General features: G+C 42.2%; 1 protein-coding gene across 1 annotated transcript in view; it reads left to right on the top strand.

The window, feature by feature from the left end:
- NAV2 (neuron navigator 2) overlaps window positions 1-18,096 on the top strand; it is a 377,156-nt gene that overhangs the window by 340,829 nt on the left and 18,231 nt on the right. Inside the window, exons 28-35 of the mRNA XM_054972286.1 lie at window positions 1,568-1,721; window positions 3,735-3,894; window positions 6,674-6,774; window positions 9,198-9,293; window positions 11,677-11,845; window positions 15,364-15,599; window positions 16,464-16,618; window positions 17,148-17,416. Of these exons, the coding sequence (XP_054828261.1) occupies window positions 1,568-1,721; window positions 3,735-3,894; window positions 6,674-6,774; window positions 9,198-9,293; window positions 11,677-11,845; window positions 15,364-15,599; window positions 16,464-16,618; window positions 17,148-17,416 (1,340 nt within the window). The remainder of the gene's footprint in view (window positions 1-1,567; window positions 1,722-3,734; window positions 3,895-6,673; window positions 6,775-9,197; window positions 9,294-11,676; window positions 11,846-15,363; window positions 15,600-16,463; window positions 16,619-17,147; window positions 17,417-18,096) is intronic.

Raw genomic sequence — 18,096 nt, forward strand, 5'->3', positions numbered from 1 at the left:
AAGGGGGAAGGGCTGCCAAAGGATAGGGTAGGGGAAATGGTTGCTTGTTGATGAGATCAGGAAAATCCAGACTTTCCTACCTACATGGTAGCCAGCCTGGAATTGCTGCAATCCTAAAGCGGGTTTGGGAAAGCTCAGAAAAGTTGAGGAAAACCCAAGTGGTGCGCAAAAGCACCACAATGCTGGGGAAGCAGGAGGAAAATAACCTTCCCAACAGCATTGAACCTTGGGCAATTCACCCATGTGGAAACAGCCTGAGGTAATTATTTAGTACAGACAGGGCTTTTTTTCAGCTGGAATGGAGTTCTGGCACCTCTTGAAAATGGTCACATGGCTGGTGGCCCCGCCCCCTGATCTCCAGACAGGGGAGTTTAGATTGCTCTCTGCGCTGCTCCAGCGGCGCAGAGGGCAATCTAAACTCTCCCCTGTCTGGAGATCAGGAGGTGGGGCCACCAGCCATGTGACCATTTTCTCTGAGGGCGATTTAAACTTTTAAAAACTCCCCCCTTATTCCAGCTGACCCAAGGTGATGTCATTGGCCCTGGGAGCAAGCGTGCACTTTGCGCACGCACATGTGCTACCAGGGGCACCACCTCCTGCCAAGAGTTGCCCCCTGTGATGGCAACCCACTGAGTTCCACCACCTCTTTTCCCAGAAAAAAAGCCCTAAGTACAGACTATCAGTCTTTATGTGAAGTCTGAAGTTGCTAGTATTATAACAATTGAAATTGTTGCAAAGTTTAGTCAAGAATTTCTGCTCTAGTAAAAGAAAGGTAGTATTTTTTTAAAGTTTCCTGCCATTTCATGCAAGTAGATTTTTAACCTGTCTTCTGAGATCTGTCTTTAGTTTATCTTTTCTGACAGCTAAATAATTGGTTTAGGATACTATTAAAAGAGGCCAGACTGAAAAGAATGACATTCAGAGGATACACTTGATACGAACAAATTCCAGCAAATGGCCATATTATTGCTTGTTTTCTACATGCAAGAGATAACCGGATCCAGTTCTCCATGAAAAGGAGACGGAGTAAAAGAAAGCTGGTGCCAGAAGAATAAAAGCTTTTAAATAAAGCCTGAGCAGTTTAGAATGAACCAGAATGTTTCATGTCTGAAAAGGTGTAGCGTTCCAAAGCTCTCCAGAATCGTCGAGGGAGGCCCAGCTGTGCACTACACCTGCTAAGTGCTAAATCTTTTTTTTTTTAAAGTCCATCAATCTTCAAGTGGCTGCAGCTACTGTCTATATCTTCTTAATTTACTTGGGATTTCTGGGCTGTATAGATTTCTCACAGAAAGACTATCCCTCTTAGCAACTTAACTACTGAAACTAAGTATAGTTTGCAGCCAAAATAGTTTTGTGTCCCAATTCAATTAACTGCCAAGGTACTAATTTTCCCCCCCCTTGGAGCAGGCTGAGACAGTTTCTAATTATTGTATCCCATTAATTTCATATCTGGAGTTAGGCAAAACCTAAGAGAAACCAAGACATTAAAGCTTTCTGTTTATGCTAGCATATTAAGAATTCATAATTTTGAGTTAATTGCTCAGCATTTTTTTAAAAATTCCCCCAGGATTTCAGAATGTACTGATAGTGAAGCAGAAACTGTCATGCAGTTGCGAAATGAGTTGAGAGACAAAGAGATGAAGCTGACTGATATCCGTCTGGAGGCGCTGAGCTCAGCCCACCAACTCGACCAGCTTCGGGAGGCCATGAACAGGATGCAGGTAGGAAAGAACTGCAGTGATGCACTGAAATCCAGAATGAAAACCAAAAATGAGAGCTTCTCTGTCCAGGAATTTACATAACACTCATCTTTCCCCTAAGGCCAGACCCTTAAATCACAGACAGTAAAGTTGCCACTTGTTAGTCCTGGCAACCCTTTGCTTGGGACTCTTCCAGGCCTCAGACTGGGATGAGTGAGGTGGGGCCTGATGCCACTGCTGCTCCCTGGAGAGTCTGTCCTCTCCTCTGTTCTCCTCCCCAGCTTGTTCTGACAGCCCTCCTTTTATTCTCTTCTCTCATCCCCAGTCCTTTGCCCCTGTGCTCACTCCGAAGGCGTGGGTCAATCTGAGGGTAAGTGGATGGAGAACCACCTAGGGGAAACATCGCCTTTGGCCAGGCCAAACATCGCCTTTACTGATTGCAGCCTCTGGCATTGACCAGCCTTCATAGCGGCAGGAGCTGGGATGGCCTTCAGTAAAAAGCTGGGGGCAGGATAGGTTTAGCTCTCGCCAGCCCCAGTTGCCCTGTGTTGTTTCTGTGGTCAGGGCCGGGGATGACTCCCTCATGGACCTCAGGGCTTCCCCTCAGCTACCCTTGATGTAACCACGTGGCTGCCTTGCAACCAGCCTGCATGGCTGCCTTGTGAGGGTGTCATCTGCTTATCGCCTGGCTCATAGGGGCTGCTGCAGGTGGCACCATGGGCAGCTGCTTGTTGCCGTGGGCTGGTTGTTCTCTGGAGCCTGGGGTTAGTTAGGGACAGGGTTGGTGTCATCCAGGGGGCAGCTGCCCTTGGGGGTGGGGATGTTCAGGACATCAGAGGCGGCTACTCCTAGACACACTGCTTGTCAACAAAGAGTGCTTTTGAAGGATGAGGTGAAGTTAATCTCTAGACCCTTGGTCAGATTCCAGTACATCCATTTATTTCTATGACTTTTTGTTTCATAGAAACTTACAAAGAAAATCTGATTTTAAAATGTAATAAATAAATCAAAGTAATGGAGTTGAAAATCCAGGTTTTCATCCATCATGGGTGCTCAAAGCAGCATCCAAAATATATGAAAATTAATTAAGTTCTCTTTTTAAAAGTTTTAAAATAGCAAAAATATCAAAAATCATGCAAAGTATCATAGAGAGGAGCATGTTGAACTCCTATTCCATGAATGAGTTGGATGTGCAGAAGGATGCTTCATATATTGTCGAGTCTGTCTCTCAAGAAAAACTGACTCTTGGTTGACTGTACCCAAACCTGCCAGCCTGACTAAAGGCTTGCTCCATCTTAAATTTTCCCTTTCTTCTTGGCTTTTCTTCAAATGGCTTTTCTTACCATCTCGCATCACCTTTTCTCCCTTCCAGTTTACTGCCTACTACCTTTCTTTACCATCTGCCTTGGTCAGTGGCTCTGTTCCTACTCCTGTCTCGTGCTTGTGGCCCCTTCTCTGTTTTTCCTCCCTTTTTTCTTCCGCTGCAACCTCAGCGTCGAGTTGTGCCTCTCCTCCTGTACTTGCCTGGCTTTGCTTCTGTGTCCGTTCTCCTGTAGCCTTCAGTTCTCACTTCCTACAGTTCCAGAGTCAGCAGCTGCATGTATGTGCCTGCCAGTCAGCTGGTGGCTTGGCATGACACCACCAGGCTTGGTTATGCCACTGTCCTTCTGGCCCACCAGCATCTGGGCCAGAGGCGACTGCTGCCTGGAATGAGCCATTACGAAGAGAACAAAACAGCAGCCATAATCCGAAATTAAAGCTGGAAATCAGTAAAGGAGAGGTCAGCTGCCTTTTCCTTTAGAGAAGTGACAAGCTTTGAGTGTCTCTCTCTCTTACACATTGTTTTTCTGGATCTGGTTGAATTGCAGTTGCTATATGATCCATTAGTTCATTGCTGATGGCATGCTTTTATCCACCTAAGGTTGCTACTCTTTATTCAATAGAGAGAGTTCCTAGGTTGTATCTGTCTAAAAATTGCAGAAAGTGTGTGTGCTTTCCATTTCCTTCAATGGCAGTTTGTCTTCTCTAATCCAGAGCGAGATTGAAAAACTAAAAGCAGAAAATGACCGACTCAAATCTGAAAACCAAGGCAGCTGCAGTAGGACCCAGTCTCAGGTTTCCATTTCATCCTCTCCACGGCAGTCTATGGGTCTATCACAGCACAGCCTAAACATCACAGAGTCAGCTAGTCTTGGTGAGTATATGTGAAGGGCAGTGGACAAGTTTCATCCTATAGCTATACAAAAATTGAAAGAAGTGGCATAAATGCTTCCATTACAATATCATTAGTGGCAGGGCTGGCGCGCCCATTGAGGCAGGTCTGGCTCCCGCCTCAAGCACTGAGGTGCCGAAGGGGGTGCCAGAGGGGATGCTGGGGCGGGGGTGCATGCCGTGGAGCGGGCGTGCCTGGCCCGCAGCTGCTGCAGCCTGCCAGCCCTCCCGCCCCGTGCCGCCACCACCGCTGCCGCCAACACTTGCCCCCGGCCGGGCACATCAGCCGCGGGCCAGGTGCAGCAGGCATCCGGGGCAGCGTGCGGCACTTCCCCAGCCACCCGCTGCACCCAACTGGGAGTGCGGGCAGCCTCCATGCGCCGTCCCAGCCTCCCTCCTGCCAATGGGGCCAGCTTGCTGCGTGATGACATCACATGCAGTGACGTCATCACTCACTCCATGTGCGCATGTGTAGGGGCAGCCATGGGCACCAGAAACCCTGGCACCGCCCCTGATTAGTGGCAGCTCTCTTGGACTTCAGAGTGCAGCTTTCTATGTCTGGTTTCAGCTACACAGAATTGTTTTTAGAGTCATTATATTTGCTAGATATTTATAAAAAGAGATAACTCTTAGTATTAATCTGTATTTATTTCAACATGGTCTCTACAGACTTCTTTGGAATATCTTGATGTTGTATCAAAATTTATGTGTACTCTGCTATTCTGTAAGTGGATATAAGATTAAGTACTAGAGGTGTGCTCCCCAAAAAGAGTCGAGTTTTCAGCTTCAGGTTTACCGAAGTGGGAAAAAATTCAGGAAAACTCGAATCTTGAAGCAGCAAGCTGCTTCGGGTTGAGGTATTTAAACCACTTCAGGATTATTAGGTAAGATTCAACCTGCTCCTGGATAACCAGGAGCCTGGGGTGTGTGTGTGTGGCATTTTCTTCCCTAATAATCTCAAATTTGCAGAGGACCCTTTCTAACCCCTCCTCTCATGGCCACCCAAGTTTCAGGGAGATTGAACCTTGGGGGGGCATGTTATGGCCCCCCACAAAGAAGGTGCCCCTATCCACCGTCAATCTCCATTGTTCCCTATGAGGACCAACCTTCACACCAGAGAATCACACTAAGAAAAACTTAATTTAAAATATAAAAAACCATAGGAAGCAAGGGAGTGCAACTAAAAGTAAACTGAAGCCTGTCTCCCACCCCATATAACCAACCTGATGCAAGGGGAGCAACTTCACATCAGAGAATCACATCAATTCAACCCAAACCAAACTGAACCAAGGGAAGGGACACTCTTGCAAATTTTCCCAACAGAACTAGACAACCAGAGCCATTCACTGTGGCCAAGCACGGAGTTCAGCCAGTGGGAAAACACCACAGTACAGAACCTAACATGAGGAGCACTCAGCCACAAGTGGCCAGAATAACAATCTGAAGCAAAACAAGCTGAAGCAACTATGAAACAGCAAGAGAAGCCCCACACAGCCACAGGATAAATCAGAAGCCCTTCCCAGCAGAACAACTAATAATACGTGAAAGCCAAGTAAAGCACACACCCCCACAACACCCCCCAACAAGCCAAACAAAGCCAAACAATGCACTCACACACAGCACAACAATTCAGCGAGCAAGCAGCAAAAATCAAGCAGAAAATTTAAAATTTTAAATGCAAACTAATAACAACCCTCTCCCCCCAACAAGAGAAAAAAATCATTCTCAAACCAGTCTTCTCCAGGTGCAGTCATCAGATCCAGTCAAATCCAGGTCCATTTTGCTTGCCAGCCACCTAGAAAGCCCCTCTAATTTTCCCCATGGAGATTGGAGGTGAATAGGGGCACCAAGTCCAATCTTTCTGAAACTTGGATGGTCGTGAGAGGAGGGTTAGGAGAGGTTTCTCTCCAGGTTTGGTGCATTTTGCTTGCAAAATGCCACCCCCAGCCACCTAGGAACCCCCGACCCATTGTCCCCATAGGGAATAATGGAGATTGGCAGTGGATAGGGGCACCTTCTTTGTGGAGGCCATAAAATGGCCTCCTGAAATCCAATCTCCATGAAATTTGGGGTGGGGGGATCTTGAGAGGACAGGTAGGAGTAGGTCCCCTGCAAAATTGGTGCATTTTGCTTGTAAAATACCACCCCCAGCCACCTAGGAAGCCCCCCTAGTTTTCCCCTGCAGCATTATCCTCCCAGAGAATCCCCACAGAAGGAGAGCGGCTCCTTCAGGGATTGGCCACTCTCTCACAACCCTCCTCCCTTCCCTGAGCCCCTCCCTTCTCCCCCTCCTGCCTCTCACTCCAACCCCCCTGAACACTGGCATCACTTTTTTCTCTTGCCATTCCTTTGGGTAAGCTTTGCTTTGGCATTCCTGAATCGCTCCAGCAATGCTGAGGCTGATTCAGGAATTCCGAATTTGAATCCGGCCCAATCTGGATTAAATCCGGGTTAAAAACCCATATCTCAAACCCAAAGTGCACATCCCTATTAAGCACCCTTAGAATCTCATTAAGCAAATTTCTAGACCATGTAGTTGCAAGACTAGCCTCAAAAGTCAAACTGGAAGTTGAGAATGATTTTTAATAGTCAGGTGGCAGAGTTTCACTATTCTATATTAAGTCTAATAGATGAACACTACATTGTGCAAAACAAGCAGATTGTATATTCACTAAGGGTTGAAAAGCCCTCTGCACTATAAATCAGGAACATCATGCATGATTCTCAGTGACTAACAGAGAGGTCATGATTTTGATCCACAGACATGCTACTGGATGACCCTGGTGATGGTTCTTCTCGGAAAGAAGGAGGCAGGCATGTTAAAATAATCATCAGCTTTCAGGATGAAGTAAAGTGGAAAGAGGTAGGTTGGGTGTGGACCCTTTTTCAACCTGTGTTTCCAGCAGTGCTGAATATATGTCATGAAGCTTTGTTTGCAAGCTATAAGACATGCAATATTTTATGGTGAAACTATTCTGAAAACTGGTGTGGTGCAATGGGTAGGGTGTCACACTAGAATGGAAGAAATCCTGGTTCTAATCCCCTCTCTACCATGAAGCACACTGGGTCACCTTGGTTAGTCATTCTGTCTCTGCCTTATATTTCCGGGCCAGGGTTGTTGGGAGGACAAAAAGGAGGAGGAGAGGAAAATCGTAAGCTGTCCCAAGCTTCTTGGAAGAAAAATAAAACTGTAATAGATACAATGGTGCAAATATTTGGTGCAAAGCATCCTCATGTTTTATCAGGAGAAACAGGAAGGTGTGGGGTCTACTGAGAATAATCTTCCTGGTTTCTGAATCTCTCTTGCTGCAAGGCATAATTCTCACTGTGAGGGTAAATCTGTCTGGACCAGACTGTATCAGATTGTGGGTGCAGTTTATTTATTGTTGTTATGTATCAAAAAATCCCTTGACACAGATAACTAGTGTGTCTGGGAGAAGGATTCTAGTCTCCTTTTTTACATGCTAATTTTCTCTGTTCAGAGAATGTGTGTGTGTGTGCATGTAGAAGAATTTGATCAAGTAAAGACACAGGTGTACTGCCACAGCAAGAACTGGATCTTGATTATATCCAGAAAATAGTTAATAAAAGTCCCAATTTCTATTAGACAAAGTTGTAAAAGATCAGAATTTGAGTTTATAGATAAATGCATAAAAATATTGACACAATATTGCTTAGCTGCCGCTACTGTAATATTCCTTGTCCGCCTGCTTTCACACCCATGTGTTTATTAACCAAAGACAGACTGTTTCAAATTTCAGGAGTCTCTCTGTGTAGAAAAGGCATGATAAGGAATTTGGAGTATCTGTACTGATTAGGAAACTTCTGCTGATATAGGTTAGTTTCAAGGCAAACCAATGTAACCTTGCCATTTGCAGCCCCATTTCTTCTGCCAGCTGTTTAAAGTGTCTTCTAAAAGTTTCACTTCCTTTCTATCTGCAACACATTGACTATTTCATTCTGAAGCTAAAGAAAGTGGAATTAAGTAGTACTGAAATGATTCTCTTAACTCTCAAATATTTGGAGTTTCCATTCCCAGAAGATCTATTTTGGCTTGATCCCTCCTAGGACTTCCCCCCTTCTTTCTTCTCTCATTGCTGCTCTTGATGGAGAGGTTACAGTGGGAAATCTAGTCTAGACACAGTGCCATAGCCATGGGGTTTTGCGGATAGTGCCCTGGAAACTTGAAATGAATACAAGGGAAACTGAACCAAGCAGGCTTGGCCTTGAAGGAAGAGATTGTCAAGATCAATCTTGTATAACTTGAAAAATGCCCTATGGCCTTTTTCTTGTTCACTGGTTTTAAATTAACTTTTAAAGTCAATAATGCTAGTGGGAAGTGATCCAAGATCTAGATCAGGCAATGAAAGACGCCACCCGTCTCTCAACAAAACTAATTTGCTAGGTTTGGAGAAAGTTTGCTGTGTCACATACAGCATTTTTCTGTTATACATTGACTGTCGATTAATTTGCTTGGAATCAAGCCTCAAAGATTTTAGTGTAACTGGGAGGCAGAAACATTTAATTGATTGTCTGCTAACAGTGTTGGCTGCTAGTATATTTCCGGGCCAGTTCAAGATGCTAGTTATAACCTATAAACATTGTACAGCCTTGTCCTGCATACATTGGGGAATATTTTTCACTGTACAAGCCATTATACACTTGAGATGAACAGAAATGAGGTCTTTCCCAGCACCCTAGTAGGACAGATCAGTTTCTTTACTGCTGTGAAGCTACATTGATCAAATGTACTCCTCACTTCTAATTTCCAGGTAGCTATGCAAATATTTCCATTTCAGAAGTCCTTACAAGAATTGGTCAAATTTATTTTATTTGGGCTGTTTTATGTTATTAAGTGACACTGTTGTTATTCAGTTAATTGTGATGCTGTTATCTGATTCTGTGTGCTATCAAAAATGTTATTGTTTTAAAACTTGTGATATTTCAGCTAATTATATAAGGAACAGTTATAACAAAGAAGGAAATATGTCTGGCTATCATCATGAGTACTGTGCGATTTTAAGTTAGAAGAGGCTACACTAGAGGCCAAGAGTGTGATACAAATTTTAGTGAGGGAGTGATGTGCTAATGAAACTTCATGTGGTTAGACCTCCCCCTGTTTCTCCGTATGTTGGAAATGCCCAATCCACACTTGTCAAGGTGGATTGGAGAACCAAAGCATGTAGAACACAATGAAATATTTCAAATGCACAGAGGCAACTTTTCACTTTGTAATAGCAAGATTTCCCAAGTCTGTTATCTTTTAATACATTGGTATATATTTAGGATTCTAGACCTCGTCTCTTCCTCATTGGCTGTATTGGTGTCAGTGGAAAGACCAAATGGGATGTCCTGGATGGTGTTGTTCGAAGGTTGTTCAAGGTAACTGGTGAAATTTATATTATTTTTAACAGTGTTGTTTCAGTGCTTCTATACCCCTCATTTTTTTAAAAGTTAAACAACTTAAATGTAACTAGAGATGTTTTTAAATTCAAAAATAACAAAATAGTTTATTTAACAGTTGGGAAAGGTCAGGTGAAATCAGGGTTGAAAATTTCTGAAGTAATAATTCTGAGGTAAAACCAATACATTGCACAGACTTAGGGTCTAATGCTTTAGACTGATTTCTTAAGCTCTTCACAATTACTTAAGTCATTATGTTGATAAGCTTTTGTTCCAGGGTTTTCCCAAACAATCTAATACACTTTCTTTAAGTATTCTCTTACTCTTTTTGGTTTCCAGAAGGCTGGTACCCTCTTTCCAGTACCCAACCCTCCCCTTCTCTTGAAACACCAGTACTCATCTTGAGTTTTTAACTGACCCTTACGCTCTCCTAAGGCAGTTTCTAACGGCAGCAGATCAGGGATCTCTTTGTTCTTCAGAGCTAACTCCCTGATTGACTAGGTAGCAAAATTCTCCTTTCACTAAAAGTCTATCCCCTTTCTTTGGTCTGAATGGGAGTCTTTGCCTACTTCCCAAACTTCCTTGCCAACTTTCTCCCAGTTCTCCTGTCTGTGTTAAACTGCTCTCAGTCAGGGCTGAATCTCAGAACTGTCAGTACTTGACGCCTGTCAGCTGTGGCTGAAATCAGACTCCCCTCTCCCCAGCTTTCAGTTCAGAAGTCTCTTCCTGTTCAGTTCAAGCTACCCAATCAGATTCCTTGGAGTAGCCTGTCACTCAAGGCTCTCTGTTTCTGTGAAGCATTAACCCTTCACAGTCCTTCAGCAGTTTGTACAGCACTTTTTAAGCTTTTAAAAAGTGAAGTCCCTCACAGATTTTGTAATTGATTCAGGCTAAAAACAAAGAAAACAGACTCTTGTTGCACTAACAAGCGTTACTGATACCTCCGAGTCTCATAATTCTAGAGACAGTTTTGATCTTCAATTTAGTTTGAGATTTCTCTGATCCAAAATCTTCTATATCTGAGCCAGCATAATATGGAAAAGCATATTATCACAAATATTTTTATTACAGTTAATTTTTTTTATTACCTGTGATGTGGGTTTAGGAGAAAATAAAAGAAAAATTTAAAAGCTTTATCTAGATTTTAGCATGTATCCAGCCTCACAGTTCCAACATCTTATTTGCACTGAAGTCTTTGGAGTAGGGGTGTCAATTTCTGTCAGCTCTGCTCTACTACTGCAGAGCCCCACTTTACCCCCTGTGCTGCTCCAGAAGGTACACTGACCCCAGGAACAAAACTTTATAGGGAGGAGGAAGGAGAAACTAGAAAATCCTTCTCCATCAGGTCTGTGGGTTGAGATATAGGCCATTCATTTGGTATTATGATACTGGCACAATTCATATTAAACTGGATTTTGCTGTTACTGCAACCAGCCTTAGCAATCTTCTGTCTCCTTCTTCTTCACACATGCTGGTCAGAATTTTTTTTGCAGCAAGCCATAGCTTGTCATTACATCTGAATCAAAACCTACAGTTTCTTCTTTTGCCATCAAACCAGGGGCCTGAGGATTTCCAAGGTTCATTCCAGTTACAGCAAACAATCATTTGCTGCTACATGGGAATGTATGCTGACATCTTGACCATAAAACATTCAGCCTCATTTGGTATATTCAATGAAATTGCATTTGAGGATCCTATGACCCACATTTTTGTTGTAAAGAGTGAAGTGGCAATTTGCGTATGTCCTTTGTGATAAAATCCTAATGTGTACTCCCACATACCTTTGTACATTATATCTCCATATAGAAGAATTGCTTTGCTAGATTAGATCAAAGCTTCTTCTAACACTTTGTCTTTAATAGTAGCTTGATACTTCTGGAAGCTTATAATGGATACATGAATACCACCCCCTGCTATTTGTACCTACCATCTGGTATATAGTGGTATAGTGCCTCTCATATATAATGAATACTAGAGTTTGTCACTTTGATTGAGTTCTCCTCAAAATGTAGAGACACAATAAGATGGCATAGGCTGAGACTTTTATCTGTAGCATTTTAGGGAATAAGTCATGATAATGTTGCAGACACTGAATTCCCAGAAGTTGCCTCTGAATTGTTGAATGGTTTTTGCCTACTTCTGTAAATGTAATCCATTGGTCAATCAAAAAGCGAGTGCGTATTTCATTTGGCTTACATGGATTTATCTTTTTCTTTCCACATCTCATTGCTTGGAGATAGGACCTTCATTCCGCAGATTAATTTCCTTTGAAAATGAAAAACAAATTGTGAACTTTCATTCAAGGCCAAGAAATCTGAAGGGAAGGTTATTAAATTCCTTATTTTCCCCTTCCACTTCATAGGAATATATCATTCATGTAGATCCTGTGAGTCAACTAGGGTTGAATTCAGACAGCGTTGTGGGGTACAGCATCGGAGAAATTATACGCACTAATACTGCAGAGACACCTGAATTGCTGCCTTGCGGCTACCTGGTTGGTGAAAACAATACCATCTCAGTCACTATCAAAGGTAAATTATAGGTGATCCATTTGTTGTAGCTCTCTGTAATTACAGGTCTTGTGAAGCTTCATTGTTGGAGGAATGTCAGAAGAACAGAAAATATTTAATGAGTTTCTTTTGCTTTCTCACTACCCACATTCCACACTTCCTTAGGTTGTATGTCTCCATCATGATCAATTTCAAAAGTAGTTGAATTTATGTATATTCTCCTTGAAGTTGTAAATGCATGTACAGCACCTTTCATTTATTAAACTTTAAAGCACATTGGCTTGCATTGTTCTGTCCCTGTTTACAGTGAAGTAGTACATGTGGTAGATTTGAAGTTACGTACATAATGGGGATAGATGATAATGAACGTTCTCCAGTATTAAAGAGAATCAGGCAATCCCTTTTTATGCTTCTTAGCCCATGCAATTTACATGCTCTTCAGATGCACAAAAATGTTAGCCAAAGTGAAAACAAAAAAAATGGAAGCTATCCAAGCTCTTCACGGACTTAGTCCAGCATACGTATGGGACCAATGGCACCATCTCCTTCCCTATATTCCTCCACAGTAACTTTGCTCATCTGAACAGGGTCTCCTGCAGGTGCCACCCTGCACATGGGTGAAATCAACAGCAGCCCATACATGGGCTTTCTCTGTGGTGGCCCCTACCCTGTGAAATGGCCTGCCTGAAGAGGTCAGGAGAGCCCCCACTCTCCTAGCTTTCTGCAAAATGCAAAACCAAATTATTCAAAAAGGCTTTTGTATTGTAGGGAGGGGGTCTTAGATGCTTCGCTAATGAGTTAGGGACCATAGACTTCCCTGGGTTTCCTTACATACTATCTGTTGTTTTAAATATGTGCTCCTATGAGCTACCTGTGCTTCATGTTGGCTAATGTCAGTCCTAGAATTGATTATGTTCTGTGTCAGCATTTCTTCAACTCTGTATTGGATTCTTGCTAATGCTATGTCTTTGTAAACTTGTGTTTATTTACCCTATGGCATTGTTTATGGAAATGTCCTTGATATTGACTGTACTAATCTCACACTGTGTAATCTGCCTTGAATCTCAGTGAGAAAGGCAGACTATAAATGACATAAATAAAATAAAAATAAATAAATAAATAAATAAAAAATCCTTGTTATTCAACATAGCTGCATGCCTTCTGGAAAAAAAAATGCATAGTTAGAGTTCAAGGATATGGTTTATACTGTAGATTTAGAAGAATTTCTGCAGCCAATAGCTTTCTGTTCTCATCTGTAGAATAAAATGCCCTGAAAGGAGTTTCTCATTATGCTTATGGGATATTTCTACAAGAATGGGGAATATCCCTTCTATCTATATCAGGGTAGGCAACTCTCAGTACATGTGCCAACAGCAAAAAAACACACACCTGTTTTGCTTGGCACCTAGGCCCCTCCTCCTTAAGGCTCATCTGGCGCTGTAAATGAGTTCATTTTAAAAATTTTATAGGCTGCTCTTAACCTGAGAGTTTAAGCTGCTCAGTATTTTATGATAGTTAACCTGGTTGGGCTTTTAATGCAGGGGTTCAGTTGTGATCTTTTACGATCTGTTTTTATTACGCTTTATTTCTGTATGCCACCTGGGGCAAGTTCCCCAGAGAAGTGACATAGATGTTTTCTAAATAAATAAAGAATACATGAAAATAGATGTAATTCTGAATAGGATTAAATTATGAGTCTTTTATTTGAGTGTTTAGGTTTGCTTCATCCTAGGAGTACTGTCATCCATTTTTCTTGAATTCATGGCCATGTTATAATTGTTGATTTAGAGCTTGTAGAATTAAAAATGCTTCTATGCTAATTCTTTGAGTCAGCTTGTGATATAGATATTTTTATATGATTACAGTGCTATTTCAACCATTTTGTGGAAAGCTAGTAAAATAGTTATACCTTCCAGATATACAGCTGTTCATACAAATGTTTAATCTTGATAATTTTTGGCTCAGGTGCTAAATAATTCAGTCTTTATGTGATCTCCCAGCTGAAATTCCATCTGCATGCTTTAAAGAATTGCTGGCTTTGCCTTCTCAGTTGGCCAGTTTTTCTCTGCTGACATAGTGTAAATTCTCTCACATGGAATTTTTTCTGCCAGAAGATATTTCTACCATAATATACAAAAGATATTCAGAACAAATACTTTGGCTCTACCAGGAAGACAAAGTTGTTTTATTTATGCTCAATGGAGAATGCGCCCAAACAACAACAGTTGTGCAAGTTCACACATATGAACATATGAATCCACCTTATGTCAGACTAATGGTCTGTCTGAGCTGGCTACTGTTTCTCTCCAGGGTATCATGCAGAGGTATCTTTAACTGAAGATGCCAGGAATTAATACAAAGCATGCGCTCTACCACTGAGCCATGGGGACATAGTGTGGATGACAGCAAACACAAAGGAATTTCACATATTGTCCAATCAACTTCATATTTTGCAAGTGATGCTAGAGAATGTGCATGTCCCCGGTGTTAATGATATAGCATGCATATTAGCTGGTCAGTATACATATTTCCAACTTTTGCACTGTGCATATTGCCCGGACAATGTATGAAATTAATATGGAATCTGTGCATGTTCACAGTGCAGTGTACATAGTGGCTCTGATCAGTTCACGATCTCTCTCACCCATTGGAGATCACCACTATTGACTGGACAGTTGTTAAAATGCTGTCATTTGTAAAAAAAAAAAATTCTCCATGAGAATAGTGGCAATCCCACACATTAATACACACTTCCTAGCTAACTCCCTGCATGTTACCATATAGCAGCTTTGCTCTTCCCAGCTGGGTTTGTTATTTGTGTTGCTTATGTCTAGGATTCACTCTGTAACAGCACAGTCTTGGGCTTTTTTTGGAAGCTGCCACATATTTATGGAACAGTCTCCCAGAAGAGGTCAGATGGGCTCTTCGCCTCCTGGCCTTTCTGCAGGGCTGTAAAAAGGAGTTATTCCATGGAGTTTGGGGGGACAATTTAAGTCTGGAATTTTAAAAGGGAGTGTGTTCTGTTTTTATATTCATTATTTATACACATACACTTGTTGTGTTTAAGAACAGTTTGAACAACTTAACTTTCCATAGAAATAGAATAGATGCTTGAAAAAATGAAACTAGAAAAAAGTAGTCATTGCATATTGCTCCAGTGTATCAGTGAAGTCATAACTAACTGGCCAACCAAACACCGCTTTGGCTAAACTGAATCAGAGAATGCTGTGCTAGAAGAGAATGCTATGTACTTTATCCCCTCACTTGAGTCCATTGAGTGTAGAAACTACTTTTTCTTGTAAGAAGGTCTTTTCTCTCTAAAGTAACATGCTGAAAAACCATTCTACCATGCTGAAGTGATGGCAACTGGCAAGCGCTAAAGAATGTTACAAAAGTTGCCATATTAAGTAACAGACACTGGTGATTTTCTTTGTGTGCATGATTTAATGAACCTTTTGTAAATGAATCAGGATTTAAAAAAACTTTCAGAAACAATTTCAAGCACGTTTTTGAAAGCCATGGTATCTTTACTGTTGCAGGCATTATGGAGAACAGTTTGGACAGCCTGGTGTTTGAGTCTCTCATCCCAAAGCCTATACTGCAGCGCTATGTGTCACTGTTGATGGAGCATAGGAGAATCATCTTATCTGGTCCAAGTGGCACAGGAAAAACATATTTGGCCAATCGGCTGTCAGAATACATGGTGCTTAGAGAGGGCAGAGAGCTGGCGGATGGTGCTATTGCAACATTTAATGTGGATCATAAGTCCAGTAAGGTAAAGCACGCAGTTGGTGACATGAAAGAAATACTGGTACTTTTTGCAAATGAGGACATTTTCTCTCCAGAGAAACATTTTGGAATGCCAGTAGTTATTCCCTAACCTTTCTGGCCAGAAACATACACAGTCTTTGGCAGCGAGCCAGTGTTTTTTCTACATACAATCTAAACAGCTCTCCCCTTGATTCTTAAAGATTGCAGACAGGAAATACTGTTTCTGTTTAATGGGAAGTGAGATTCAGTTACAAAGTAACTTAGAAGCAGCATCGGGAGATGATTCTATCATCTGTGGTAGTTGATTTGTGTAATAGAACTTTCTGTCTCACTCTTGGAACTGGCGCTGCGTCTTTTCCCACCAAATCTATTTTGGCAACAGTAGCCTTAGATCTGGGCTTCTTTCATAGAAACCATGTACAACCAAAGTTGGTATCCTGGCTGCTTTCTCTCACTTTCTCTGTCCTCCACATCTTGTCCTATATGATTCATGATTCTGGATCTACTTCCTCTTAAGATCCCACTTCTTGCCCAATTGTCTAGACAAGGAGGCTCTCTAATTGCTCTGGCTAGTGACTACTCCTCCATGGAGAAGCTGATATCACTGTGAGAATGCCATTTGTGTTCGATTGCGTGCCCAGCATGCAGTCAAGTGTACCTGAGGTTTATTTTTTATAAATGATATTTCGAAGATTGCTTTTCCCTGATAAAAGTTTTGCTCCCTGCAATTCACTGTATACTGTATACACTGTATACTGTTCACTGTATACTGTTACAACAGCTTATTCTACCTCTGAATCTAACAAGATCATATCTACCAAGATTTTCAAATCAAAATCAAAGTTCTCCTTTCTTATCTCCACTGCAGGAACTCCGCCAGTATCTTTCCAACCTTGCTGACCAATGCAACAGTGAGAATAATGCTGTGGAGATGCCACTAGTTATCATACTGGACAACTTGCATCATGTTAGTTCCCTGGGAGAGATCTTCAATGGGCTCTTGAACTGCAAGTACCATAAATGGTAATAGACATGTTGTAACTGGCACTTCCAGGACAGAACACCATTCTTTGCCTCTAGCACTGCATGTGGTTTTTCTCCCCTGCTATTCAGAGTTTTGTATCAGTTTTTGCTATTTTTATTGTAGAATAAGGTGCCTATTTAGTGCCTGATAGGAGAGTGTTCCTTCTGGCCTCCTTCTCATTCAGATTCCAGTGGTTCAAATCACTTTCCCGCCCTGAGCTTTTGTCACTTCACACACACTTTTCCTTCTATGAGATTTTTTCAAACCAAAGTGACATTTAATTTTCCTCGTTTAATCAGTCATGTCTGTAAATGTTCCATTTATTGAGAAAAGTGTTTGGGGACATTCCCTAGCATCACTGCAGCTTAACTGATAGGTAGAAGGCATGGTGGATGTATATTGAAGGCAATGAACAGGTGTCAGCAGTACTGTGTTTGGGATAGATGGCAGTAGCAAATGCCACATATTTTTAAAAAAAATATAAGAAATGCTCTAGAAATAAAACACTGATTCATTTGTTTTTCATAGTCCTTACATTATAGGAACAATGAACCAGGCAACTTCCTCAACACCTAATCTTCAGCTACACCACAACTTCAGATGGGTGTTATGTGCCAATCACACTGAGCCAGTAAAAGGTTTTCTTGGCCGTTTCTTGAGAAGAAAACTTGTTGAAACAGAAATTGGCTGCAGAATGAGAAGTGCAGAACTGGTTAAAATCATTGACTGGATTCCCAAAGTCTGGCAACATCTCAACAAGTTCTTAGAGGCTCACAGTTCTTCAGATGTTACTATTGGTAAGATGACAGGATTAACTTTCAGAATTCTAACTTATTTTTGAACAGTTGAGAGAGGCCATATCATTTTGACATCAGTGTGTGTGGGGGGGAATATAAATATTTTAAATGGGGGCTTTATGTCATATAATAGAATCAGAGCCAAAACAGGCATCTCATCTAGTCTGCCCAGCTCCCTCTCACCACTGCCAGCACGCTGTGCTCCCAAGTGCATTTAGGGGAGCAAGGGGAGTGTGCTGGCAACAGTGAGAGGAAGTGCACTCCCCTTGCTCCCTTAAATGCACTCGGGAGCCAAGCACGCTGGCAGCAGTAAGAGGGAGAGGGAGCTACTGGCGAGATCGGCTCCCTGTCCCTCTCACTGCCACCAGCTCTCTTTGCTCCCAAGCAAGAGGAGCATGCTCCCTCTTGCTGCTGCCAGTGTGCTCCCCTTGCTCTTCTAAATGCACTTGGGAGCCGAGCTCACTAGCAGCGGTGAGAGGGAGCCAAGCAGACCAGATGAGATGTCTAGAGAAAGGAACCTCTGCCGGGGGCGGGGGATGCTTCCTCTTCTTCCTGACAGAGATTCTTTCTCACTACATTTTCCATGGAAACTTGCAGGAAATTGACAAGTGTCCTCCACGAGTGTCCTCCATTGACGAGTGTCCTCCACTCCTCCATCTTGTCTGTTTTGGCTCTCAGTT

This window comes from Eublepharis macularius, chromosome 2 (assembly GCF_028583425.1).
Source record: "Eublepharis macularius isolate TG4126 chromosome 2, MPM_Emac_v1.0, whole genome shotgun sequence".
NCBI classification, from domain to species: Eukaryota; Metazoa; Chordata; class Lepidosauria; order Squamata; family Eublepharidae; genus Eublepharis; species Eublepharis macularius.